General features: G+C 43.5%; 1 protein-coding gene across 15 annotated transcripts in view; it reads right to left on the reverse strand.

The window, feature by feature from the left end:
- Positions 1–27,255, reverse strand: part of KMT2C (lysine methyltransferase 2C) — a 179,690-nt gene that overhangs the window by 115,452 nt on the left and 36,983 nt on the right. For all 15 annotated transcript variants that reach the window (XM_065744912.1, XM_065744915.1, XM_065744922.1 and 12 more), the window contains 2 exons: positions 19,695–19,783; positions 6,675–6,813 (listed from right to left, as the gene is read on the reverse strand). In XM_065744912.1, coding sequence (XP_065600984.1) covers positions 6,675–6,813; positions 19,695–19,783 — 228 coding nt within the window. The remainder of the gene's footprint in view (positions 1–6,674; positions 6,814–19,694; positions 19,784–27,255) is intronic.

Raw genomic sequence — 27,255 nt, forward strand, 5'->3', positions numbered from 1 at the left:
AATGATACTCCTGCAATTTGAAAGAAAACATTACCCCCCTCCAACATTACCAGCAAAACAGCACTTTTTTTCCTGAGATTTTAAGATTCAGAAAATACCAACATGCTCTCATGTACCATCAACACGTGCCAGCTTTAATCTAAACAAATGTTGAAAGTTCAATTAGGACTTCACATGCCATAAATACAGGAGGAGTTCTCAGAATGCCAGAGCTAACCAAAGTGAGTGCTGGTCTGCTCCAAGGCCAAAATCACACCCAGGAAGCATTATCTGTTCAGCACAGATTCCCTCTTCCAGTGAATCAGTGTATATCCTGCCAGAAATGCACTGTTCTTGCAGAGATGGCAGCACCTCTTAGGAGCTTTTGTCATAGGCAGCTTTGTACGAATAACATCTTATTACCTGAAAAATGCTGAAATACACACCAGGTTGGCTGCTTGTTCAAGCAAGTCCCATCAGAACTGTTCAGTCACATTAGGGAAGAGCACGCTGCTCTGCTTAACTCAAACCTCACATCTTCGAACACTTGCTCACATGAAATACAGCAGTGGGGCTCTTTAGCCAGAAGGGCACTGGGTCAGGTTAAAGGTCCATCCACCCAGTATGGCCAGTGTTGGAAATATGATAAGCAGATGCATGGCTGGCATTAAAGAACAGGGCAAACATCTGATACTTTCCATGCCCCCAAGTATTTTCAGTTCAGAGCCTGCTTGAATCAGGTACTTCTAAGTATTCAGTAATTCTCAGTTTCTCTTCCTTGAACTCACAGAGTTTGCTCTTTAAATCACAATGTTTTTTTTGTTCGGCAATCCACAACATCCTTTGGCAAGGATTTCCATGCCACTCTAGACAACTGTCTGCTGTGTAAAGAATCACCTGCCTTCCTCCTGCACCTGGCCTGAGAGTTTCATGTGAAGAACCCTCAGTTTCCTGCACTGAAACAAACCAAGCCATCAATACACAGCCACCGTGCTGAGGCCACCTACCATAGTGTAAGCCTGTTCTCCTCCCCCTCCAGTCTCCTTCACACAGTGAATGGTACATTCAGCTCATTTGACTGCTTTGCACATGAAAGCTGCTCCTTACCTCTGATCAACCTTTTTGATGCTCTGTGGCTCTCCCCCAGTTTTCCCTATCAGTTTCTGAAGGCACAGATATGCTTTCTGCAACCCTACCAAAGATAACCCGAACTTCTTTTTCTGAATGTTTCTGATCTCACCAAGTAGATCACACGTGCTCATGCAATGCTTTGGCACGTCAAAGCTACGAGCTCAGAAACTCTCAGCACTAAGCACGCCCCGGTCTCGCAGCGTCTCTCAGACTCCAGATGCACCATCCTTTCCCCGTGTGTATAACGCTTCTGGCAAAGGTTAGAAACGTTCACAGGGATCATCTCTGCCACAAAACCTCCCGGCTGCTGTGAATTCAGATTTTGTCATTTAAAGTGCCTGTACTTGCAGTCAGCCATCTGTATGCCTCTGTGAAGAGCAGCACAGATACAAAGAGGTGAAACTCTCAGCTGGAATGCACAACAGTGGAGCAGAAGGGAAGAGGAAAGTACTGCTTCAGGCTTGAACTGGATATGAAGGAAGGCACGATGAACGAAGGGGCAGGGGGAGACTGAATGCTTACTGTGCAAGGGACATGGAGGGTGATAGAGAAATGGGACAATAGCACAAGTCAGACAGAAAGCCAAAGAAAGAATGAGGAGAACAAGGAGAAATCATAAAATGGAGGAGCAGGTGAGAAGAAACATCATGTCACAAACAGAAGTGGTGGTTAAGAGAGATCCAGATCTGTTGAGGAGCCAAGAAAGAATACACTACAACTGATCGTACGCAAACTGATGAGCAGAAAGTAGGATTAGAAATATAAGGAGATTGGAAATATGATGAAGAATCATCAATATGAAGACGAGTACCACAAATAATGCTGGAGGGGGAAAAAAAACAACAAGACAAGTTGACATTTGGGAGTAATGATGGCAGACAACGCATTCACTGAACAGTGGAACAGAACTGGATGCTAGGCTCCCACCACCTTGTGTGGCCAAAACATACCTGTGTAATCCTCAGACAAAGCAGGCATCCCGTCTGCTTCTGCGCTTGGCCTACATGAGACTGCCCACCAAGTACTGCTGTCAGTACTTCAGCATGGTCTGACAGACTGCCAGCCATGGAATCCAGCTCACGGGATGCTCCTGTCTACCTGCCATCTCTCAGAGGGAAGGAAATCTGTCCAAACAGTGAGCAGATCTGGCCTGCCAGAGGTAGGCTTGCTGCCCACGAACGGCAGGACATCTGTACATAAGCAACAGGGCAGAACCAGGTGGAGAGAGGCAGCTTGGCAGCTTGGCTGAGACAGGAAAACTGCCTAGGAGCCTTTGTCTGTGAGAGGTAAGGGGTGAGAGAGCAGAGCTCCATAGACCCGGGGAACCTGCTCACATAGCACAGGAGGCATTTCTAAATACTGCTTCAGTGATAGGATCATCTCTACATAGACTGTGGAGAACCGGGCAACTTAAAGGTGTGGTTACTAACACCAACCAGGCAGAAGTTCCACACAGCAGCGTTAAAATCATTAAGGCCACAATGTCAGTTGTGCAATTTAAGTAGAAGTCAGGATTAAAGCTACACGTGAAACCTTTCTTGGTCCCTCTCTGTGCAATACCCATTTTGTGCTTCAGGAAGGATGCGGACCATTCAGAGAGAAATCAAAACAAAGGAGAAGAATCAGAGCTCAAAAAACGTCCTCTACAAAGAAAACAGGAAGAAATTTGGGATTTTTGCTATAATATGCTGGGTAAATAAACTAGCAGCCTTCTGCAGAGATTAATGAAGTAATCTATCTTCCATTATCCCTGGCACATGGTACGAGAAGTAATGGGATAAACCCAGAAAGAAGAAAACCTGAGTCAGACCTTACAAGAATCTTTTCAACAGTAAAAACACTGGAAGATAATGTTTAGGGAAGAGCTGGAATTATTATTACTGGAAGAAGATTTAAGAGCAATTTACAGAATGACAGCTGTAGTCACCTGCCTTGGAAAAGGAGCTGCCCCAAAGGCCCTTTTCTGCCCTATGAATCTGAGACAGAACTGCTTTAACAACTATCAGTCTCAAGCCCAAACCATGCCATGATTTTAAGTGCCCTATTGCATTCACTGGGTCCACTCTCTGCACACAGAATTCTTACAGAGAAGCATTCAAGTAAAACTACAAACCGTGTAAGAAGACACGTGCACGAAGGAAAGTGATTAGTGTTTCAGAATTAATCTTAATTCTGGTTATCTCCTAAAGAATGTGCTTGACTTTGCAACTTAAACAATTTTTAAATGTATTTTATATTAAATATTTCATCTATCTCCCTCCTGCCTAAAGAGATCTAGCTCCTCCTGCCACCACTGCAGTGCTGTTCTATCTGGATTATCTAATCTCTACGCCGCTCCACAATTTCTTTTTCCACTGAGTGTTGCAAGTTTTGTTACGCTGGTTCCTCGGAGATTAAAAAAGAAAGGAAGAGATAAGGAACAAAGATAACGAAGTTCACTGCTGCTTTTTCACCAGACATTATCTTTGTTCACACAGATGTTCGCCAACTCCTTCTTTTAGATGGAAGGAAGCTCTCCATCACCAGCCTCCAAATCTGATCCCAGCAGAAGCAACAAAATGAAAATGCTGTGCTTTGACCAACTGCAAAGCGAAGCAGGAAAGCGGAAAGGGAGATTACCAAATCAGAAATGCTCTATGAAAATCTCAGCTTCTGTTTGTTGATGTTAGGACTGTTCTTTCTTCATAGTTTCAGCAAAAGGACCAAAGCAAAAACATGCTGTTAGTACAATTCATGTTCTCAGAAAGTTGATGGAAAATAAAATGAACCAAAAGGTGTTTTGTTCTCCTCTGAAACTGAGCTTCCAGCTCATTCTTGTTAGCTTTCAATGCTTGGAGTTGACAATGTGGGAAACAGAGGAGGAACAGAGGAGAAGGGGGCCCTGCTCATGTCCCAGCCAGCTCCTGGCCATGCTCCCTCTGCTCCTGCAGGCAGCACAGGCTGGGCAGCAGCCTCCTTTCCAAGGATCTGGATTCCACTCAGCTCTATGTCCTGGGCTGACATGAGTTTCAAAAAGAAAAAGGGAACAACCAAAGGAAAAGGCTCCAAACCCCATGGCACTCCTGACACGTAAGTGCTGGCAGCACTACTTCCACCACTGCCAGGCTCGATAGTTTATCTTCGCTTGACGTTGCTGCCCCTCCCCACTTGTGGTCAATAATTCACTCGCTGCTTCTCAGCACACACACACACACACACACACACGCCTCACCCCTTGCAGCCTGCCCTACCCCTGTGGCTCACATGCTATTTATTTCAACAGCTTTAGCACGTTGCTTTCTGAGCAACACTCCTCAAATCGCTGTTAAATTCCCACCCCCAATCCCACCCGCACGGAACAGTTCCCCTTGGGAGGCCCCCCCCACACACACACACCCCACTCTACACAGGGCAGAAAGGCTCCAAAACTGGGGGCCTTCTCCATCACCTGTCCCTTGAATATTCTTATTTGGCCACAGTCTCGGGGAGGACCAGGAGAAGGATTAGGCAAGCTTTGGGGAACTCCTCAGCTTCTGAATTCCCCATCCTGGTTCTGATGCATTTCACTATCTCAAGTTCACTTTATAGAGCAAATTGCTTATTTAAAAGGCTTTGTTTTATGCCCCGTGCCCTATGCTTCTCTATCACCTTCCTTTATCTTTACTAACGAAGATAGAAATGCAGAATTTACTTATATTCAACTCTGATTATTGAAAAAGGGCACTTACTCAGAGGGTGGTGAGGCACTGGCACTGCTGCCCAGAGAGCTGTGGGTGCCCCATCCCTGGAGGTGCTCAGGGCTGGGCTGGATGGGGCCCTGAGCCCTCATCTGGGGGGACAGCTCTGCCCATGGCTGGGGTTGGAACTGGATGACCTTTGAGGTCCCTTCCAACCCAAACCATTCTGTGAGTGTATGACGTATCGAACTGCTGGTTCTTTCCTGTGTTTTGGCACATTTCTTTACTGTCTGTTACAATGTGTGCCCATAACTCTCACATACCTAGACTTACTTCTTGATTCATACACATTCCCACTGGGTTAAGTTAATCGCATTATAAATGAAGTAAAAAATTCATACAAAAAAGAGATGAAGCTGGTGAGAATGCCTGACTTGGAAATCAACTTCTAAACCATCTCCCCAAGTTACAGATTTCAAATCTTTATGGAGTTCTGCTTTATACTGAATCTCAATACATTTCCTCCCACCGTTATGCAAGAGAACCAGAAGTCATCACTGTGTGTTACTTCACACGTTGCATTTTGTCCTAAGAAAACAGAAACAAGCCGCTCAGCATCCAGTCCTGCCAACCTGAGCGGCACCGTGCCTGTGTCAGCACCTCACAGACAGAAAGACAAGCGACTGATCAAGAAGTCACAGATCAGGAGAGACATTCTTCTGGTAGGTTTCAAGACTCAGTGCCAATAAAACCCAGCGTTGTATTTTTTTCCATTGCTATGAGGACATCAACGATTTCTGCAACTGACAAGACACCGATTCGGCATCCAAACCCTGCACCAACTGGGAGCAGAGAAACCACAGTTACTGCTGCACACCTTTTCAATCCATTTCCTTAAAAAAAAAAACCATCAGTATGACCATTATAGATTAATAGTACTTCGCTTCTTAATGCTTTGATCAGCCAAAGCCATAGGTCCACAATATCCTTTCAATATTAACTAATCAAACTCCACATTGCCAGCTGGCAGAACAAATAGGTTGAGAACAAACAAGGGCTGGTTCAGAACTATGCTGGGTTGTGTTTTTTTTTGGCTGACTGTTGTCCAGTTTTTAAGAAAAAGTTTATGGCTGAGAAAAGTGTGGTAATCAACTGTGCATGATAACAGCCAGAAAGCAACCTTGAGAAGAACAGAAAGCGGATGGAACAGCATTAAGAACAATTTCTGCAAGGGATCCAAAACAGGATGAAATGAAGAATAGAAGCAGCTGCTCTGTTCAAGTTGCTCTACTTATTTACCACAATTTAGTACTGGCTTAGGAATATTCTATTAAAAGCAGTTTTTGTGTATTTCCTTCAGCACAGTTTAGTTTTCCCCACACAACATCATTAATTGTAACTAACACTGTCATTTGGGAGCAATTTATATTGACCAAAACTTGGGGAAAAAAATAATCAGAAATATTACTGGTTAAGTATTAAAAAGTATTACAAATTCTTAACTAATGAAAGATAACAGTAGAGCTGACAAGATGCACACACAGCCTGAATGTTCAGAAATAATTTCATATGGATTTGCTATACACCATTTCTCAGGAGGAACGCTTCACTAATCACACTGCATCTCAATCTCACTTCTATCTGCTTTAATTCAAACAGCTAATACGCTGTAATTCGAGAGTTCTCCCATGTAATCTGAGGACAATATTTAAGAAGTGTGCTTTTCACCTCAGTCTCCCTGTACGCTAATTAAGCCATCAGTCCCAAATACAACAGCTGCCAACACAGGCTGGTGTTACTGATCCTTCAGAGCACCAGGAGTGTGTCCTGAACCTGTGCTCCAAGCACTGTGTGCCTCATTCCTCAGCACCGAGCCCTGTTCCAGCAGCTGTCTCTTTGCACACTCACCTGGTTTTAGCTTCGACACCAATGGAGGCGGTGGAGCTTGCAGACTCCTCGGATACTGAGCGCTGAAGAATTGGTGTTAGCTGCTTGGTGCTGTCCACTTCCGCCTGGGCATCCTCTTCTGCAGATTGCTCTTTGACTTCTGTTTGAAAAACAGTGATAATGATTATTTATTTCCACTATTACAACCAGACCTGTAAGCAGGCGATACAAATATTTATGGATCAGTCTGTTCTCCCAGATTAGCTTTAACTCTGATGAGTCCCTGCACTCGTTCATTCCTGCTCACACTGATTCTATGCTGGCACAGTTGTTAGACATATATACTTGTACAGCTGACAAAGCTTCTGTTTGTCTAGAAAGTTTGTTTCTGAGCAGAAACGTGAAACAAGGGGCCAATGTGTGTGTAACTAACCTCCGTTCCTGTTGGGCTCTGTCCTTTGTACCACCTGAGCCAGGTGTTTGTCAGCAGAGCCCTGCAGGGCATCACTCTGGGTGCTCCAGCAGGGGGGGGGGGGCACAAGGGAGCTGCTCAGGGCTGCAGAGCAGTAAAACATGGTATTTCCACACTCCTTCATACCCTCATTTTGAAATCTAAGTAGCAAAAATCATAGGGGTCTGGCTCATGCTCTTTGGCACACGCAGCTTAAGGTACCACTGCCTTCTGTCAGTGGAGAAATGGGTGGAGAGAATCATGGAATGACAGAATGCTTTGGCTGGGAGGGACCCATCCAGGTCCAACCCCTGCCATGCCATGGGCTGGCTCCCCCCCCAGAGCAGGCTGCCCAGGGCCCCCATCCAGCCAGGCCCTGAGCACCTCCAGGGATGGGGCATCCACAGCCCTCTGAGCAGCAGTGCCTCACCGTGCTCTGAGTAAAGCACCTTCTCCTAAAATCAAACCTGAGTCTCTCCTTTCTTAGTTTCAAACCATTCCCCCATGTCCTATAAATATCAGACTGTGATAGAAGAATCTGTGACATAGGTAGGCAAGCAAAAAAAAAAGCTGCTAAACCTGCTACAAGCTTTCATCTTTTAAATACGAACAATAAAAGAGAAAAATCTTTAGAACATGAAATTGCAACTTTAGGAGAGAATGTCTCAGTCTGCAATACTGAAATCATACTCCCACCAGAGCAGATCAAGAAGGGGAAATCTTCCACACAGAGAGACTGAAGGAAAATTATTCCTTAACCTAGAATGAACTCATTTAGGGAGGCACTGCATAATGTTTAAAACCCTTAAAGAAGGCATCCAAAGAATACTTAAGAGAACCACAATAGTGAGGAAAAAGAATAAGAAATTGCAGTACAGGACTGGGTGTGCCAGATATCCGAGCTGGTGCAGGCTGGAATTGCTTCGCTTGTTTCAGTGAAGCTACCCAGTAACATACATCTGAGATGTTTCTGGACATGTGAAGCACTCCGAAAGGACTGCCTGTCACAAGGCCAGATGGTTCACTTGAAAACCAGCCCACCAGCCTGTCCTGAGGAGGAAAAAAAAAGAAAAAAGAGCTTGACAGACGTTTGACACTAAATAAATACCCTGCTGGGAATACATTCCTTGTAATAGTAAACAGCTCCATTAAAAGAAACCAACAACAAAACAAACAAAAATCCCACACAAACAAGAAACCCTCCGTCTGAACAAACAGTCCCTACGACCATTCTGGGATTAGGACTGCTGAAACAGGCCACGCTCTGCAGAGCCCTCTGGAGCAATTTGCAGTTAAGTTTCCAAAGCACACTGCCAGTAACCCCAACATTTCTGTGCACAGCCTCAATTAAGAGCACAAATTCCTTTGTATTAGCCAGATGAGTGTCACCGCGTGTCTTGAAATGTGCACCGCCATTCCTACCGAGTTTATCAAGACCTGCAAGGCTCTGCATTGCTAAAAGCAAAACCCTGTGCACAGCCTGAGCACATGCACACATGAAGTGCTGGACGAAGACCACCAGAAGTTGTGGCTTGGCCGTGATGCCAGCGCCAGCAGCACTTTGTCCATTTATTTCACCCATTTATGCTTTGAGAAAGAACTTTGCTGTGCTTTGTGCCTGCACAAACGTTCAGGTGAACAAAAATCATTTACTGCTCACCATCTTTTGCCCCATTACATGTGAATGGACACACCAGAAAGGCAAAGTTCAGCAGCGTGAAGTCATTCTCAAGAACTCAAGACAGATTGTTTCCCTACTCAGTACATGTGCTCACACCCGCATGGTGCCCTCCTCCTGCTGCTTGCTGCTCCAGCAAAGAAAGGCCCTAAATTACACTAAAAGAGATGAAGAGCATCTCAAGTGCTGCCTCTGTAATAACCCAACTGTGTCGCAAGACGTGCCACTGCAAGAGTGAAAATGCGGTGCTCACACTTATGTTAGTTGTGTGTGCCACCATCTTGGTGCAAGCTTTCCAGCAGAACATAAAGGAAGAACAGACATAATGAGCATTAGGAGTCAAGCTCCTAGGACATGGGAGTCCAGCACTGGCATGGGAACGGTGCTGCTGATATCCTTATCACTGCTTCAGTGACGTTCCTCCAGCATCTGGCCTGAGACATTGCCTGCTTTCCAGTGTATTTAATGAACACTCATCAGACTTGGCTAGGGCATCCTCCTTTGAAGTTTCTGGGAATTAGGGAACCATGAATGATTAATAAATATGAAGTTCATTTGCAGACATACAGAAGGCTTTATTTTGCATCCCATTTTCATGACTGCTTCTCTCAAACTTAAGGTCTTGCCCCTGTATAATGAGTTGAGGGGGGCTGAGAACTGAAAAAAACTCATCACACAATTCCCAACTGTTTGTAAGTTTATTTCCTCAACAATTATTTCTGTTCTGCTTTCTACAGGAAAACACCTCAAATACAATAACAAACAGCAGATACCATTCTCAGCGGATTATGTAGGTGCTGTTTTCCCTACTTGCACTGCTTATATAGAGAGATATATCAGACATAAGGAGGGTTCCTGAGGCTGATGGAACACAGGCTTACAGGTGGGAGCCTGGGTTTCTGCGAGCCCACCTGTGGCACTGGTTCCCTTCAAGTCTGTCACATGAAAGCTGGTGGCAAAGAGTACAGTGATGGCTGGAACATCATGACATGGTCACAGTTTTCTCTGGGGACGTGATGGAGCGATAGTGATGAAGCAACGCTGGCCAGAGTCCAAACCACCCCCTTTTCTGTTTCAGATAATCACAAGATGCTGTTCTTCAGGTCACTTGGGTAAACCCACGGCAAGATAAGGAAGTATGTGTGTGGACTTGCTATGGCAATAGGGCAAAGATAGCAGCATATCCCAAAGCTTTGTTTTGTGAAGGGAGAGGCTGGGTGTTTTTCAGGTAGGAACTATTTCCCAAGGCAAGAACTGAAAATACTGTAAGAAATTCTTCCATCACAAAAATCTTTAAAACGTTACAACAAGACGCTCTTCAGCATGCAGTACCCCTGGTGGGAAAAAATAAATCAAAATAAAAACAAAAGCAGCGGCAATAAACGTAACATAAAAACCACACTGCTGTTCAGATGCACCGAGTTGGCTGTGCAGCCCATTCACCGGTTGGGACTCCGCTGTCAGACCTACTTCCAATTTGGCAGACAGCAAAGCAAATGCTAGGAGCTTCCAGCACTCCCAATAAGAACAGAGAGCACTACAGGCTGGAACGTGCCAGCACCAGCAAGTGCAGCAGGGGCATCGCGGGGGTCTCAGCTGCTGCTTACTGACGTGGCTTCTGCAAAAGGGAATAATAAGTTTTTAACTCCCAGCCACAGTTGTGTTATGCACAGAAAGGGGCACTGCTGCTGCAGACAATGCCTAACGTGACCAAGTGTTTTATATGGCCTTGGAGGGGTCTACAGAAATACAAGCAAGTTCACAATGCTCCACTTTCTAGAAGACACCAGGTCAGTGCAGCTATAAAGAAATCTGAACAAAGGAACTCAAATTATGAATTTAAAATGCCGAGTTGGTAGCAGACATTACCAAGTGTATTTCCCTTTCCCAACCCACCAACAAAGCAATTATCCATTCACCAGAGTTCAGGACACAGCTTAACAGAACCACCACCTCAGCATCACCTCTCTGCCCAGCCCCTCACCAGCTGTCACCTACAGCACCCATCTAAGTGCAGCAATCTTCCTCATACCCCAGCCTTCTGGATAGGTTTTAACAGCCAAAAATGGGGGAACAAATTGACATGTTGTGGCTAACCAGCCCCATGCACACCACCAGGACACCACAGAGCCAAAACAAGGATATTAAAGACACGCAGAAATGGTTGCTAATAACTACTGGCTTTATGGGGCCTTCAGTATGTTTGTAGCCACACAGTTTTCCTGCTGAACACATAACTGTGTGGAGGAGGGGAAAAAACAGACTGGAGTTCAAGTGTGACAGTAATGACTAAACACACAAACTCCTTTGGCATAAACAAAGGCAAAGTTTTCATCTTAAGTCAACACTACAAAGTTCCACTCCCAGTAGTAAGATGTACGGCCACATCTGAAGCTGTTGGTTGGTTTTTGTTTTGCAAGTGATGCATGTGTTGCATTTACAGTCTTCTCCATACCCTCCTTTCACCTACTGGAGGTCAGCACAATGATTTACCTACTGCGGCCCTCGTTACACATGGAGACAAGGGAAAAGAGCCTTGTACTTCTTGGACATTTCAGTGTGCCCTTAACACTCTTCCTTCAAATAGATGCATTTGATACAGAACATAACTTCATGCAAATCTTGTACTCATAAAATAAAAACACGGCTTTTAGTGTACAACCATATAAACCAACTTATGTCATTCTAAGGAACCTATTCTGGACAACCACCTACAAGGGAGCTGACATCACAAGCCAGAGGTGGTATTCCACAGCATTCATCTCATTACTTTGCCATTATTTGTTTCTCAGGTCTTTCTGAAACATGCCTTTATTTTCCATGCCTACAGCTTTCAGTAGCAACGAATTCTATAAAGTAAGTACATGCTGAGCGCAAACACACCTACTGACCATGACCTCGTGTCCCCTTATTTTTGTCTTATAAAACAAAATGAATCATCACTCCCTGTTCATTTTCTCCCTGTCACTCATCATTCTGAAGGATCCTATTAAATTCCTCCTCGGTCATATAATTTCAGGTTGAAGTCTTTTACCTTAACTGTTCCCTGCACAGAAGCTATTTTTCCTTTATAATACTCACTGGCCTTCCCTGTACTTTCCCTATTATAGTTTGTCCTAGTGAAGAAGGGGAAGCAGAACTGTGTACAGCATTTAATATGCTGTCATGTAACAAATTTATAAAGCAATGGCAGGGGGGAAAAATAATAAATGACACCCACAACACTGGTGCTGTTTTCCCCTTATTCTTTCGTCAGTAGTTCTTAAAACGTATTTCTCCAAGTCCCCACAATTCGGAGAGCAACAGTATCACTTTCTCAGGTAGCAAATGATATTTGAGAGCAAACTTTTGTTTCTACAAAGTACAGAAGGTTACTTTCCCCTGTGCAATGTTTTCCAGATGCTGTATCACTTTTCTGTGGCCTTTCTTCAACGCTTTGCAAATGGGCATTTCTTCTTTATAGAAGACCTCATAGCGGCCTTCCAGAACCTGAAAGAAACCTACAAGAAAGCTGGGGGGGGGGGCTTTTAAAAAGGGTATGTAACAATAGGATGAGGGGAAAAGGCTTTAAACTGGAAGAGGGGAGGTGAAGACTAGATATTGGGAAGAAATTCTTTACTGTGAGGGTGGTGAGACACTGAACGGGTTGCCCAGCAAGGCTATGGATGCCCCTTCACTGGAGGCATTCAAGGCCGTGCTGGATGGGGCTGTGTGCAGCCTGGTCTACAGGGAGATGTCCCTGTTTATTACAGAGATTGGAACTGGATGGTCTTAAAGGTTCCTTCCAACCCAAACTATTCTATGATTCTGTTTTCCTGCACAGATTTATATCATCAGCTACTTTTTTCACTGTTTGTATCTGATGTGGAGAATGGTTACCAGGGCAGATCCTTACAGGCCTCTAAAGCCAATCCATTCTTAACTATAACTTCAATTAGGCAGGACTGAGATCCAAACTTCCCTACCAGCTCTTCTACCAAACTGGTGAGTTGGTTTCCATGCAGTTTTATCAAAAAGTGAAACAGATTCATAGAACTGAAACCTACCCCAAACAGCACTGTTTCCAGTCATTCTGTGAGTGTGAGTGCATGACACACAAGATCCATGCTACTATTTCAATACATTGGACTAGTCACATCAACACCAGTTGATCATCAGCACTAGGCCACAGGCAAAGAGAAGGTTGTATGAGCAGGGGTCTTGAAAACTTCTTCAAAAACCCACTGGTTATTTTTCGTAAAGCAGAGTTTCATAGGTAAACTGCAAAACCAGCACTGAAGAAAAATAAGTTTTAAAAGGACGCATTTCAGAAAGAACCTCTAAACTGGGAAATTGAATGAGATCAGAATTCATTTTGGAGGGAAAAAAAAAAAAAGAGAGACTCTATGACAAAACAAAACAGAGCCACAAACTCCAGAAGGAAAAAATATCAACATTTTCTAAACGGTCCTTATCAAGGGGGGGACAATGATGTTATTATCAATTAAGACTAATTATTTAAAGGGAAAGATCAAATAACTTCCTGTTGCACGTGATTTCCTTATTACAAGGTAAATTACCAAAACAAGAAGAGAAATAAGAAGATGATTGTAATAATAAAGGCCCTTTGGTTCTGTCAGTTCTTCCAGTGTCTGGACAAGTAGCAGACAGATAAGTGGTTAAGAGGGAACCGCTCATTTTTTAATGAATACACATCACTGGATGGCCTCCAAACACACTTATGTGTGTTTCTAAGCACATACTTGTTCCAAATACTTATGGCTAAATTTAATCTATAGGTAATGCCCTCAGCAGTGTCAGTTCTTCCTTTCATTAATTCCAGAAGCGATAAGCAGTACATTGATGAGGCCTGAGCGGCTGGCTGAAAAGCACAAAGCAGATTTCACAAAGTCTTCGGTGTCAACAAGTTGACTGGAGCTTTTTCCATTGATTTACTCAAACGAGGACTTCCTCGGGCGTCTTTTGCTTTGTCCTACTGTCCAGAAGGCTCAGGGCAGTACAAAGGATAGGTAAGATACTGAAAGAAAAAATGCTTTCTAGCTGCTTCAAATTACGTGAAGTTCTGAATTTGCCCAGAGTTCTCGGGCAGCTTCTACATGGTTAACTGTCCTCAGTCCTATGCGGAGAAATATCTGTTTCTGATTCTTGTGTCCTTTGCCCAGGGACAAAAGACGAGGAAGTTTTATCTTCAGAAAATTCATATTAAGTCCAACAAGAAAGCAACCGGCCAGGCAACATCCCTGCAGCACATGATAAGGTCACTGGGGATGATAACACAGGCACTGACAAAATCATCCCGAATGTTTTATGTGCTATCACTTCTGAAATCTCCAGACACCACAGGGAAGTGAGGGTTTGTTATTAAGCATAATTTATTTTAAGATTTGCTGTATGTGATACAGATAGTAAACAGAATACCCAACAGATTTACTATGAGTTTCCCAAGGGATTTAGCATTTAAAATACTTATCCCACTGTGTTTCTCCCTGATCAGTCTGAATCCCAACATTTTTATGTCACACAAAGACATGAAGAATTATAGATGTTGGATACTTTCTAAGTGTTCTCAAAATGGAGAGAGAATAATCAAGGAACTCAGTTCCTGTGAATTTAAATGTCAAACCAAGAAAACATCAAGCACAGAAATTTGCTGAAACTAATGGAAGATGTCAGAAAAACAGAAAGCCAAGCATTCATGAATATCAAAGGGCCAAGAAGCCTACAGAAAACTTACCAGGACACTCTTGCTATACTATTTCTTTCTTTATATTAACACTCTTATGTCTGCAGCTGTGTGCATACAGATGGGCACAATGCTTTCCAGGTTTATTGTGCCTTTTTCTGTGGGTTTTTTTTTTTTTCCAGGGGGCATTACAGAGACTTAATCACCACCTTCATCTTACTTGGGAAAGCTTTAGCCCAGGCATCCAGCTCTCGTGCTGTACCAACACTTCATGGTCTAGGGAGCTGCTTTGGCAGACTAGATGATCTCTAGAGATCCCTTTCACCCCCTACAATTCTGTAATTCTGTGATCAGAAGTAAAATGCTCTTATGGAGAGGAGCAGCAAGAAGACATACAGTAAAACACAGTGTTCTCTAAACCCACCTACAGTTAGTTAAGGGCTTTGACAGCACAAGAGGCAATTGGCACAGGCTCAGAGGAGTTTCCCTCAAACACAGGAAGTGCTCTATTTGTACCTAACTGTGCAGGTGACAGAGCACTGGAACAGGTTGTCCAGGAAGGCTGTGAAGTCTCATTGGAGATCTTCAGAAGCCACGCAGACATGGCCCTGGGCAGTCTGATCTAGGAGACCTTGCTGGAGCAGGGTTAGGACCACATGGACCTAAAGGTGCTTTCAAAAAATCAACATGCCTGTTATTCCATGGGTTACAAAATGATGGGAAGAGGGATGGGTAAGTTCAGTATTGGTTGGATAGAGAAATACCAGTGGGAAAGTCACTAGCAAGGACCATGATGAAGAAAAATCAAGCGAGGACAGGAAAAACAAATCTGAAACAGTTGGAAAGAGAATATGAAGTTACAAAATAAACGTCAGCAAAGGAGAAGCCAAGAAATCTACCGGAAAGATAAATCTAGCTGGTAAATAAAAAGAATCTACTCCAAGGTTGACAAGAACCTGAAAGTCTATTGATTCAACACAAGTAGCTTTTGTCTCATTTGCTTCCTCTTAGGAAAAAGTTGGAGGAAGCTCCAAGTAGGTCTTTTCCCAAATTCCCTTTCTGTTTCATAATGAACTCCCAAGCTGATCCTGACCTACTGCCCGAGCGGGGATGTATCTAAGTCTATGGGGCCCAATGGGATGCAATCCAGAGTACTCAGAGAGCTGGCTGATGTTATCACAAGACCTCTCACAATTATTTTTTCAATGATCTAGGAATATGGAGAGGTCTCAGTCAACTGGAAGCTGGCAAACACCGCCACTGTTTTCAAGTAGGGTAAGAAAGAAGGGTCTGTCACATTTTGGAGCCTGGCAAAACTGTGGAGAATATTACTCTGGGAGTTACTGAAGACTTGAAAGACAAAGAAGTCAATGGTAACAGCCAGCACAGGTTCACGAGGAGACAGTCCAGTTTAACCAGCTTAATCTCATTTTATGACAGTGTTCCCCACCTGGCTGACCAGAAACCAGGTGTAATCTTTTTGAATTTCAGCAAAGCTTTGATACTGTTTCTCACAGTACCCTTAGGCACAGAACACCTAATATACAGCTAGATAAAAACATAATGCAGTGGGTGAACGGTTGATGGGTTGGGCTGAAAAGCTTATAGTAAATTGGATTACATCACGCTGGAGAGGCAAGTGGGGGGTTCTGCAGGGCTCTATTTTAGGAACATCTGTCTTTTATATGTTCATGAGTGATTGGATATAAGAACTGAAGGTATTTTAAGTTTGTGAATTACAGGGAATTAGGTGGACCTGCTGACTTACTTCAGGGAATAGAGGCATTGTAGAGAGATCCTGACAGCCATGAGGGCTGGGCACTCACCAACCACAAGTACTGGATTCTGCACCTGGGACAAGGCAGCCCTGGCTCTATGCACAGACTGCAGAATGAGAGGCTGAAGGGCAGACCCACAGAAAGGGATCTGGAGGGTTCTGGCTGACAGCAGATTGGATCTGAGCCAGCAGTGTGTCCTGGAGCCAAAGGGCCAACTGTATCAGGGATGCACCAGGCCCAGCACTGCCACTGGGAGAGGGGAGGGGTTGTCCCACTCTGTCCTGTGCCGTGTGGCCTCATCTTCAGCACTGGGTGCAGGTTTGGTGCCACTGTGTAAGGTTCTGCCCCAGAGGGCAATGGGCATGGAGTGGGCTGCCCAGGGCAGCAGGCACAGCCCTGAATGCTCCATGGAGCTCATGCAGCCTTGGGACACAGAGTTTGGGTGGTCCTACATGGAGCCAGGGGTTGGACTCGATGACCCTTATGGGTCCTCTCCAAAACCAGGACAGTCTATGATTCTATAATTCACACTAAAGCAAACGTGATACTCAGCAGAAAGTGGGCAAGGCTCAGAAATCTCTCGGCTGGCTGGGATAATAAACCATACTGATCAGAGCACATGCCTTATCCTGCCTTGGTTCTACATATATAGAGAAGAATCCATAGTGTGCTGCTTTCAGCACACTGTATCACAGAACTTTCAGGATAGCAGCTTGTCTCCTCAAATGCCATTAAAAATGGCTGTGCCTTAGAATTACTGAAGAGTCACCTCACCAAGATTTTTGCATTTTTTTTTCTTTCAAACAAAGATTTTCTTTCATAATGTTGACAGAAACGATAACTTTTATTGCTCATAGCCTCTCCCCCTCAAAACCATTCAATAGCTAAAACATACCCTTTATTCCAGGTGTAATTTTAATACTTTATTAAAATGATGTTTCACAATAAATAAATAAACAAACAAATAAACCACTCAAGAATGTTTTCTTTGCTATTCACTACACACAAAACAAAGAATGAAAAAAAACTACAAATGTGGAGACCTGAAATACGTCAGAAGTGGCACATCAGGAACATCTGCACATTCGAGCAATCTCACTGTTTCATAATAGTTCTATGTTGCACTTTGGTTTGTTAACTACTACAACAGATTGTCAGCAAGTCTCCCATTTTCAAGAAAATGAAAATAAAAGACCTTTTTAGTCAAAGTAGAAACTCACAAACTGGACCACAAGTACACTTCAATTTGAGTACTGTGTGGAGTAACAAACTGGGATTCCTCTTTCTCCCATGCTTCTCTATTAACACAGATAAGCACTCTAGTAGAGTTTTAGAAGCAGCAGCCTTTTCAACCAACACAATTACAACTCTATCCAATCACACCACGTTCCACTTTTCAAACAACTGTGACTGCGTCTCTATCAAAATGCTCAGTACGACAACAGGATTTCACACCGATGTATTTCTGTGAGGCAGTTTTAAAACCATCCTGAACTCAGTGCTGAAGCGATGGTGCATCACTTCCAGAAACACACAGAAAGGGCTCCGTGGTTCTCAGGGGTTTCCAGCACAGTGTTGCACTGCTGCAGCACCTTTAGGTTTGAGCTGCAGCCCTCTGTGACAGCGAGGATGAGTTCGATGAAGGATAATGGAGAGACTTATCTACAGTCACTCCTAAAGACTCGGAAATAATTCTTCATGTCTCTCCTCCAAAGTAAAACATGCTCTCAAATCTCTACAGACAATCTTCATTCATAATGAAATGTAAAGCCAAGAAATACATGCCTACCACTAAAATCCCTGAACAGTAGTGCACCAGCAGTTGTTTAGCTGGAATCTCTCATGTGTTTTTGGTTTTGTTGTAGGTGTTTTGTTTTTTTCTACTTTCCTGGGAGGAGGAAGGAGGCTTGTAGAATTACAATTTCTGTCCTCTTCCCTGATTTTCATGAGAATGATTCTGCCATGTGGGATGGGAAAGGTTATGAATGGAGCACACACTTTTAGAAGTAGTTTTCCTTTACCCTGCTGTTCTACAGAAAAATACCTGCTAGAACTTTTTCAGTCTCAACTTGAGTAAACAGCTCACTCCTACCAGCACGTTATTACCAGGGGTACAGAAACAACAGGCAGAAGAAAACAATGAAGCACTCTTGTATCCAGCTTTAACCTAGCCTGTCTCCACAAAGCACTAACAACACTTAGGTTCAACAGAAGTTGTGACTGAACACTCGTGATACTCCCAAAAGCACACGACCCTTGGTAAAAAGCCTTCTCAAACATGCTGACAGTGTCTAGCAAGTAAGAAGCAAGAGACCAGCATACACAGCCAAAGCTCACTCTCCATCCATTTGACAATTTCAGTCTCCTCTTTCATAGCTTTCACCACTGCAACCATATTACTGTACAGCCTATAGGAAACCTTGCAGCAAACATCTTGCTCTCCCAAGGTCCTCTTTCTGTTCTCCCTATACACCTACACCAAGTAGAGATTCTTGTCTTCAGATCTGAAGACTTCACAGCTCTACCTCCTTAACTTAACAGCTACAAGCATAACTGATAAATCCCCTACCTCAGCATCTGCCCCCTGACCGACAGCTTCTGCTGTTAGTGTGTCTGTGCCTTCTTCCACTTCACTCATTATGCATATAGGGCTACCTAATTAAATTTATAATCCCTTATGTCTCAGTGCATTTTAAACATTTTTATTTCTGTCATATCTAAAGACTTCCGCCAACTGGCCCTGGCTTAAACCTTCCTGGCAGCATTCATCCTTCTACATATATTCATTTCCCAGTTAAAAGCAGGCAAATGGCTACAGACACGTGCCTGGCAAAGAGATGACAGTTCTTCAGCACAGCTTTTATCTCGTGTGTTAGCTCATCTGTTTGTCTCTTTCGACTCTTAACCTCCCAGAACAGAACTCACAAACTGTTGCAACAACACTCAGTCCGGTACAGTGCCATCTCTCTGGTAACTGAAGCGTTTGGGTACTATCGTAACGAATATTTACGACAGCAAGAACGCTCTCGTTTCCTAAGCAGCAGCAGGAGGCATGAACATGAGGTTATCCTGGCCACTCCTTTGGTGTATCACCTGCTTTAGTTAGCTGAGGATACAAGTCAGCCAGTAACTGTGTATTTTTGCAGGTACTCTAAAAGTAGCAGCTTCTGCTTCAGAGGGTTTAATTTTATTAGCTACTACCTTAAAACAAACAAACACCAAGAGCCACTACTCGACCATAATAAGGACAGCATTCTCATTAGATTACTTAAAAGAAATAAGTTCAAAGAGCATGAATCGATATAGATTTAAGTAACATGTTTTTTAATATCTGCCCAAATGCAGGTGTCATACTGCCAAATTAAGTACTTCTTGCTTGCCAAAGTTCCGTGTAACTACATGAATTTCTGAGGAAGAAGCAACAGCCAGATAGCATCAGTGACATTATTACCTGTTTCCACAGTGTTTTCTGTTTCTGCTGCCTCCAAACCATCCATACTGTCTTCATCCTCCACTGCAGTTTTTCCTCTACTCCGAGGCCTGCAAACATACAAGAGAGAACTGTTTAAGAACTGAAAGCACCTTTAATTGTTTTTATTATTCAAACTGTGAATACAGCTTATAATTTCATTTTGGAGGGGTAGTTATCAGCATTAAATTTACGACATTCAAGCTAACTGGTGATTTGAGAGCTCTGAAAATCAAGTTTCCTCCCCTCTCTTCTTGTTTTAGGTAGTAAACAATATACACTTCAGTCAAGCGTTGGCCCTTTACATTTTCTGGCTATTATTACAAGAAAAATTAAATCAAACTTACACTTATTAAAAATACATATATATATATCAGTACATTTTATGAGTATTCTGTTTGCTCCACCTCCTTTCATTACATAGGAGATATCTACTGAGATACCAGTGTGCACAACCCAAAATCTGGACAGTGGTTTAGAAAAAAACAATAAAATTTTTACTAAACCATTCAAAGCATCAAAGAAATTTCTACCAAACAGTACCAATGCTAAAACAATTAAATAGAAGTACGCATTATTTTCAGTGAAACAAATATTCTGACATCTAAAACAGAACATGATGAGAGATGGCTAGATGCTATCACCTTAAAAAAGGCATAACTTGAGGACAGCAAATCAACACTGAGATAGCTGGTGGATCCAGTTCAACCAAGGTCTGACAGAAAGCAGAGAGCCTTGTACCACAAATTTCACCCTTTCTTCCTCTGCCTGGCTTTTCAGCAACGAGCACGGTGGGCTGTTGAGAAGCCCAAGCATCCAGATTCCCAGCTGTTCAGCAGCCCATTTGAAAGGGAGCCAAGAGCTTGGCACTCCGCCTCCCAAATTTTCAGGCTACTTGGCAACCTGCCTGGCATGCTGACAGAAAGCCTGGGAGACTCTGGGAGCTTCTGATTCCAAGTACACAAATTCTGAGCAGTCTGGGGCATCTCAGTGCTTCCAAAGTCCCAGAGCTCCAAGGCAACCATTCACCCAACCAGCCCGGATCAGGATGTCACCCAGGCAGCTCCCTGAACAGAAACCCCTTCGGTTCCTCTTTCATGGACAATTCTGAAACATTTAGGTTTAGTTATGTGTTGGGGGAAGCTCTGTCGGTTTCTTTTCTTCTTAGTGATGAAATAATTCCTAAAATCAGCATTTCCTTCTTTTTTTTTTTTTCCTACTGTTAAAATACTGAGGTCTAGTAGTAGTGTTACCTCGGAACTAGATCTGCTAAATCAGCTAAAAAGTATACACTCCCGAGCAATGCTTTTGGTTCTCATGGATGAAAGATGGCCACATGCACAGAGCTGGGACAGACCATCACCTGAGCCTACATGTGGTGTTCTGCTGAAGAGCAAGGAGGGCCTGACTGTTATCACCTAACCAGATCCTTTCCCATCGAGTTTGGGAGCAGTTTTGTCTCAGCAAAGGGGGAAATGAATAATTATAACACTGCTGAAACCAAAGGCTGAAGAAAACCACTCATTTACAAAGGAGCAAAGGGGAAAGAGGAAGAGATCAAGAAGAGAAGATCTTTCACCTTCTTGGCATTCTTGTAAAATTTGTTCAGACAAAGATGAAAAATGTGGGAGTATCCACAACCCTACCAATAAGAGGTTACTGTTCTCATAGCCTGCTCATATATGAGCAGAGACAGCATACACAAAAGAAATGGACATCTTCTGAGACCAGAAAGAAAACAGCAATCCCTCCAGTTATCCACTGTTCTACAAGCCTCCAGTGCAGCTCCTTAAAACCAAGGTGTCATATACATATAAACCAGAACAAATTGCACAGTGCCATCCAAAGAAGTTGCCATATATTCAGCAGATCTCTGTGCTATTACACTTCCTGTGGTTCTGTATAACAGCCCCACGTCAGCCAGCACCAAATGGATGTGGGACAACGCAGGTAAACACAACCACTTGCTGCAGGAATGCTCAAAGGCTTCACAAAACACAGCCAGCCAGGATTATTTCTAAATCCTAACCCAATTATTCTTCCCCCACCTTCCCCTCTGTAACACTAAGTTTATATCAAGACAGAATTACTTTCAAATTATTACAAACGTAAATGGAAATTCTGCTTTCTTCTCCAGTGTTCAGTGTTCCCCAACACATTTATTTAGGCAAAGGTCAGTGGGCAGAGAAAGGGATTGTTCTGTGATAATCAAATAATTTGTAATATCAGAGCTACATTTCACGTATTAAACACCGAAGCACTCGCAAGGCTCTTCCGAACACTGTTTAAACAAGAGCAGTACTCACTCCCTGAACTCCCCACCGTACTTTACCAACCTATTTAACGCTGAGGAAAATCAGAGGTTTTAATTAATTAAACGTAATTGCTTCTTTTCAGCAGAAGATATAACCACAGCTGGTGTTATTTGCCACCCCTCCCCAGGATCCTACTGAAAGCCATCGTAACGTCAGACAGGTTGGAATGAGGTATTGAAGAAGTTGGAAAAAAGTGCCAGATGATAGCATTAACTTATTTTCGTTCGTTACATTCCTTTCACAGTTGTAGGAGATTCTGGAGCCTGAAAATTTGTATTTGGCTTTGAGAAAAACAATTCATATCACAAAACGGTGAAACGCATTCTGTGCTGACAGCTGTAATTTAACTTTTCCACCAAAAACGCCATTTGAAAAGTCAGTAACGTATACCTAATTGTTTAATGAGGATCACAGAGTCCAACCCTGGCTGCACACAGCAGCACTCAAACCCAACCCTGTGTCTGAGAGCAGGGACCCAATGCTCCATGAGCTCCGGCACTCGGGGCCGTGCCCAATGCCCTGGGCAGCCCATGCCATGCCCACTGCCCTCTGGGGCAGAGCCTCTCCCTCACCCCCAGCTGCCCCTTCCCTGACATCTCCATGCTGTTCCCTTGGCCCCATTGCTGTCCCTCCATTCCCTGTGAGGAGTCTGAGGAGCCTGCTCTTCTCTGTTCCCAACAAACCCAGGGCCCTCACCTGCCCCTCACACCCCTTGGCCTACAGAACCTTCCCCATCCTCCCAATAGAATGATTAATGTTATTTTTATTAAGTATGCAGAATTTATTTCATAGATTTGTACCTGGAGGCTTTGACTAGTTTGCCTGTGACTGGATTTTTCACTGACAAACCCTGTCACATTTTTTATTATTCTTTTCATTTTTCTATTTGCTTTTTCTACTCGTCTTTAAATACATTTGAAAAAGCACTTTAGAAGTTGAGACAGCACTTTATCCTGCTCTCAGGACTTGGCTCTTAGTTACCAACAAAGCTAAAACGTATGCCTGTTCTCACTGGAAGGATTTCTAGGAAGCCGTACCCTTTGGACTACACGTAGGTCAAAAGCAGGTGAGCTAATAAGTGTGCAAAAGAGCAATGCATCTCATCACCCAGCCTCCCCAGTAACACCCAGTGCTTCCCCGCACCAGACCAGTTCCCAAGCAGAAGCACGTTTCAAATGCCAATATAAAGGAAGCAGTGATCTGCCAAATTCCAATCACTTGGTTGTTTATTTTCCCAGCATATACTTTCTCAACTGGAAGCAACAAATATTGCATTACTAATTCAAAGGAAAAGCAAAAGCAATAGATCCAGCTCCACCTAACTTGAGTGCTGCTGTGGGACCGAGAACAACGTGTACAGGCAGCACGGATCAGGCACAATAGGCAGTGGGCTTGGGGCACAGGCTGGACTGCGGCCAAGCTGCCTGCCACGGGCTCTCTCCTTTGCTTTTTCCTTCTGCAGAGTTCAATTTGGAAGGGAAAAAAAAAACAAAACCACATCTATTTGTTCAAACGAACAGATCCAGTGAGGGAAGCACAGCTTCGCACAGCGCTTAAAGCACGTTCGGCGTTTCGTGAGCAAAAGTCAATCGGAGAAAAAAAAAAAACATCCCTGTTTCTTTTTAATGCATAGAGGACTCCAGTTGAATATAATTACTGTCTATAATAGTTTAACTCATATTCACAGAACATTGAGCCATTTATCAAAATCCTTTGTGACCTACTCCAAAATTTGTCATCAATTAGCTTTCTTGGCTAATGCCTTCCATTAATCTACCTCTTTAAATACATCCTAATAAATAAAATTATTGCAAGCAACTAATCAAATTCAGCCCACAGGAAAAAAGCAGCCCAGGAAAACCTGTGGCAGAGCTCAGCAGATCAGCAGCTATTCCATTTGCAGTGGGTTAAAAACCTCTCTGAGGTTGTTTTGCAGCTTTGACAGCTTCACAGTAACACCATCAGGTACCTGAGTGGCTTCTGCTGACTGGCACAGAGCGGGGTGATGTACAATGCTGGGATAAAATGGAAAAGTGCATCTTTGTGGCATTTGTTTTGTTGTAGATATCTATTTTTGCTTTAAGTGGATGACATTTTTTGCAGGATAACCCCACCACCACCACCTTCATAACCTCATGAGTACACAACAAGTCAAAAATCAGCCAACAGGGCATCCTGCATCTTACTCATTCTTTCCATAAGCAACAAGGCTGTTTGGGCCAGTATCTTCTGGAACCACGTGAAATAACTAAAGAAGCAATGAGCCTCAGATGCCCGTCACTTCCAGTTTCTGATCACCTGCCATTCTTGACTAGACAAGAGTTTCTCCATAAACTGCTACCACCAAAATCAGATGCCGATTTGTTCAGACCATCCTTAGAAGCCACCTTCCTGATCTGGTGGATCTTGTCTCAGGCTTACGAGTCTGTGTTCATTGGAACCATCCCAGAGCTTTCCCCTTTCTCAAATGCCATAACTTTTGAGATGTCTGGGGGAAGAACTGCCCTCCTTTCTTTGCGAAATGCTGAGCACAACGATGGCACTAAATATATAAAACAGGGCCAATAACCTCAAAAAGTGGTGTAACATCTGGGATACAGTAACGTCCTAAACCAGCACAGATGTCTTGCTAAATGAACATCTGTCCACAGCCTTACCCTGGAAGACGGTAGAGCAGTGATTTATAAAAAGGCTCAATTAGTGCTGCAGTCAGCAGGGCTCGCACCAAATTGGTGTTCACATGACAGTTTCACAAGTGAAAGCTGTTACCGTCTTCTCAATAATCTTAACAGGTGTGCACGAGTGTATGCACCTGGGACTTCCCAAAAGCATGCCCTAAGTACAGCTGCAACAGCTCAGCTGTGCTCATGTACACACTGGAAGCACTGCGGTTCGGCTACGAGCCCCACATGAAGGAAATCACAGCAAGCAAGCAAGCATCAATCCATGGAGATATCTTTAAGCAAACATGTTTTCCCCCCTCTCTGAATGCTACTTGTGAATGCAAAGTCTTTACTACTCTTAAGAGTTGAGAACAGTCTCCACACATCTCCTCCTCTATAAAATGAACAATATGGCTTCAGAAGCAAGGCAGTGCCAAGCCAACTAGCTAGAATTTATTTCAGCAGCTCCAAACACTAACTAGCCTGAAATAGGATACTTGCTATTACATCGACTCCAGCTCCAAATTGATCCCAATTTGGAAGTTTCTCATGAGGATTTTTTAAATTGCACAACCAATGTATCAGGTGAAAATGTTTGCTGCATTTGCCTTCCACGTTCTCCTTTTTATGTTATAAAAAAGAGCTTGGTATTTACTTTTCTCCTGTTTACTTCTTACATTAGAGACGCATAGACAGAAGGACTCTGATGTATGGAAAAGAGGTGCAACTGGAACAGCACAAGTGATGCAAAGGTGAGAAAGCTGAACTTTTAGAAATAGAAGAAGTGAAAGACTTCAGGAAGGAGTTGCTACGTAACATCTGTGGAAACAGACTTACTATCACCTCAATACAGAACTTACTCAAGCTTATATTTAATTATTAAGAGACCTCAAAAATATACTTGGTCTTTCCTACTAGTCTCCTGGTACAATCAAAGAAAAAGCGTGTATCTTAATACTTCCCATTTCATAAAGCACAATAACATTTTCATAAATCTCCACATCAAAGAAAACTGACACATTTAAAACCAAAGCACAGCAACTTTGTACACGTCGTACATCTCCTTCAACCACTAAGAATATGAAAGACATTCATCCACCCCACGTTCCTCATTCATCCGGCCTGGAACACACTCAGAGCTGAAACCTTTCTTGCATCTCCACTTCATACAGTTCACATTTGAAATTATTACAGCCTTTGAAATCAAGATTTTCTGAGAAAATGCATACGAAGAGCCTGGACTGCACCCCACTACTGCTGATCCTTAACTAAAGATTTCCAGTACTCCCCTCTGAAACACAAGTTTGCCAAAGATTTCCTACGCTGCTCAGAGCAATGCAAGCGGGAGTCAGTACTGAAGGCCACAGTTGCATCTTTGCAACAGTCATAGTTTACAAAGGTAAGCTGAAACAAAGCCATGCAACCGATGAACGCAGAGCTCAGAGAAACCAGGCTCGAGGCAGCTTCGGAGTAAAATGCTGCATGTGGAAAACTCTGCATTGCACAGTTCTAACATTGTAAAGGCCAAAGGAATTAGCACTTTCAACTACAAGTCTGGTTTGTCTGTGCTTTCATGTCTACTGCTCCTGCAGCTACCTGTGCACATGGGCTCTCAGGAGCTCCAAGCTTCCACGGGAGGCAGCAAAGCAAACAGGAGGTCCTGCCAGCAGGCGCCTGTCAAAGCTCAACTCAAATCAACAAGCAACAGGAATGCCCTCTCACTTTCAGAGAAGTGTTGCTCTCAGATACCTCTGCTCATCTGAACGCCATTTTGCAGAGGGCCACCAGACCCAGGAGCACAAAGCAAAACTCCGCCACGTGACAGTGCTGCTCTGGCCAAGGCCACTGTCAGCAGTTTGTCTCTGCTCACGGTGGTTCAGTCTGGGTCTGGAACTGTTCTTTTAAGTAGATGAGACAGATGAAGATCAACCTACCCCAGCTGAAACAGCCTCACCTACCAGACTGTGAAATCTTCCCAACCTGTAAACCTGTACAGGACCATCCCCAGTGGGGCATGGAAGGGCTGAGCTAGGAAGGCTCCTTACTGGGAACAGTTGCAGGTAGATAAAATAATGAACTTTCCACTTGAGCCCATAAAATATTTGTGAAGTCACAGCCCTGGTACAGCCATTGACAGAAGTACTGAGGCTAGGACTACTATATAGTGCACTTGAGTTTCTGCAAGCCTCTTTCAGATATCGTCACACATGAAGCAGTTTGATGCTGACAGCATGAAGACAGGCTGTCTGAGCTGCTTATCCAGATTCGGAGACATTGGGAATAACAGGGTGAAAAACCATGAGAGAGGCTTCCAGGTCCTTCTTTCTAATTTTCAAATTGACTGTTTAAACATCTATGAATTCTGTAAGCTGAAATTACTTTTAGTCAAATATCTGTCCTATCGACTCAGCAACATAGCATCAACTACTGCTACACGTTCTTTTTTGTCCAAACCACCTTCCCACTGAGTGCTGCTCTCATTGGCTTCCTTGCAGTTTTACAGTTGTAGTTGTCTACCAGCCCTCAGCCACTGTACCAATTTCAGTGCAAAAACAACCTGATGCA

The sequence above is a fragment of the Cyrtonyx montezumae genome, unplaced genomic scaffold, assembly GCF_038088225.1.
Source record: "Cyrtonyx montezumae isolate F1298 unplaced genomic scaffold, pur_monq_1.0 scaffold_32, whole genome shotgun sequence".
Taxonomy (NCBI): Eukaryota; Metazoa; Chordata; class Aves; order Galliformes; family Odontophoridae; genus Cyrtonyx; species Cyrtonyx montezumae.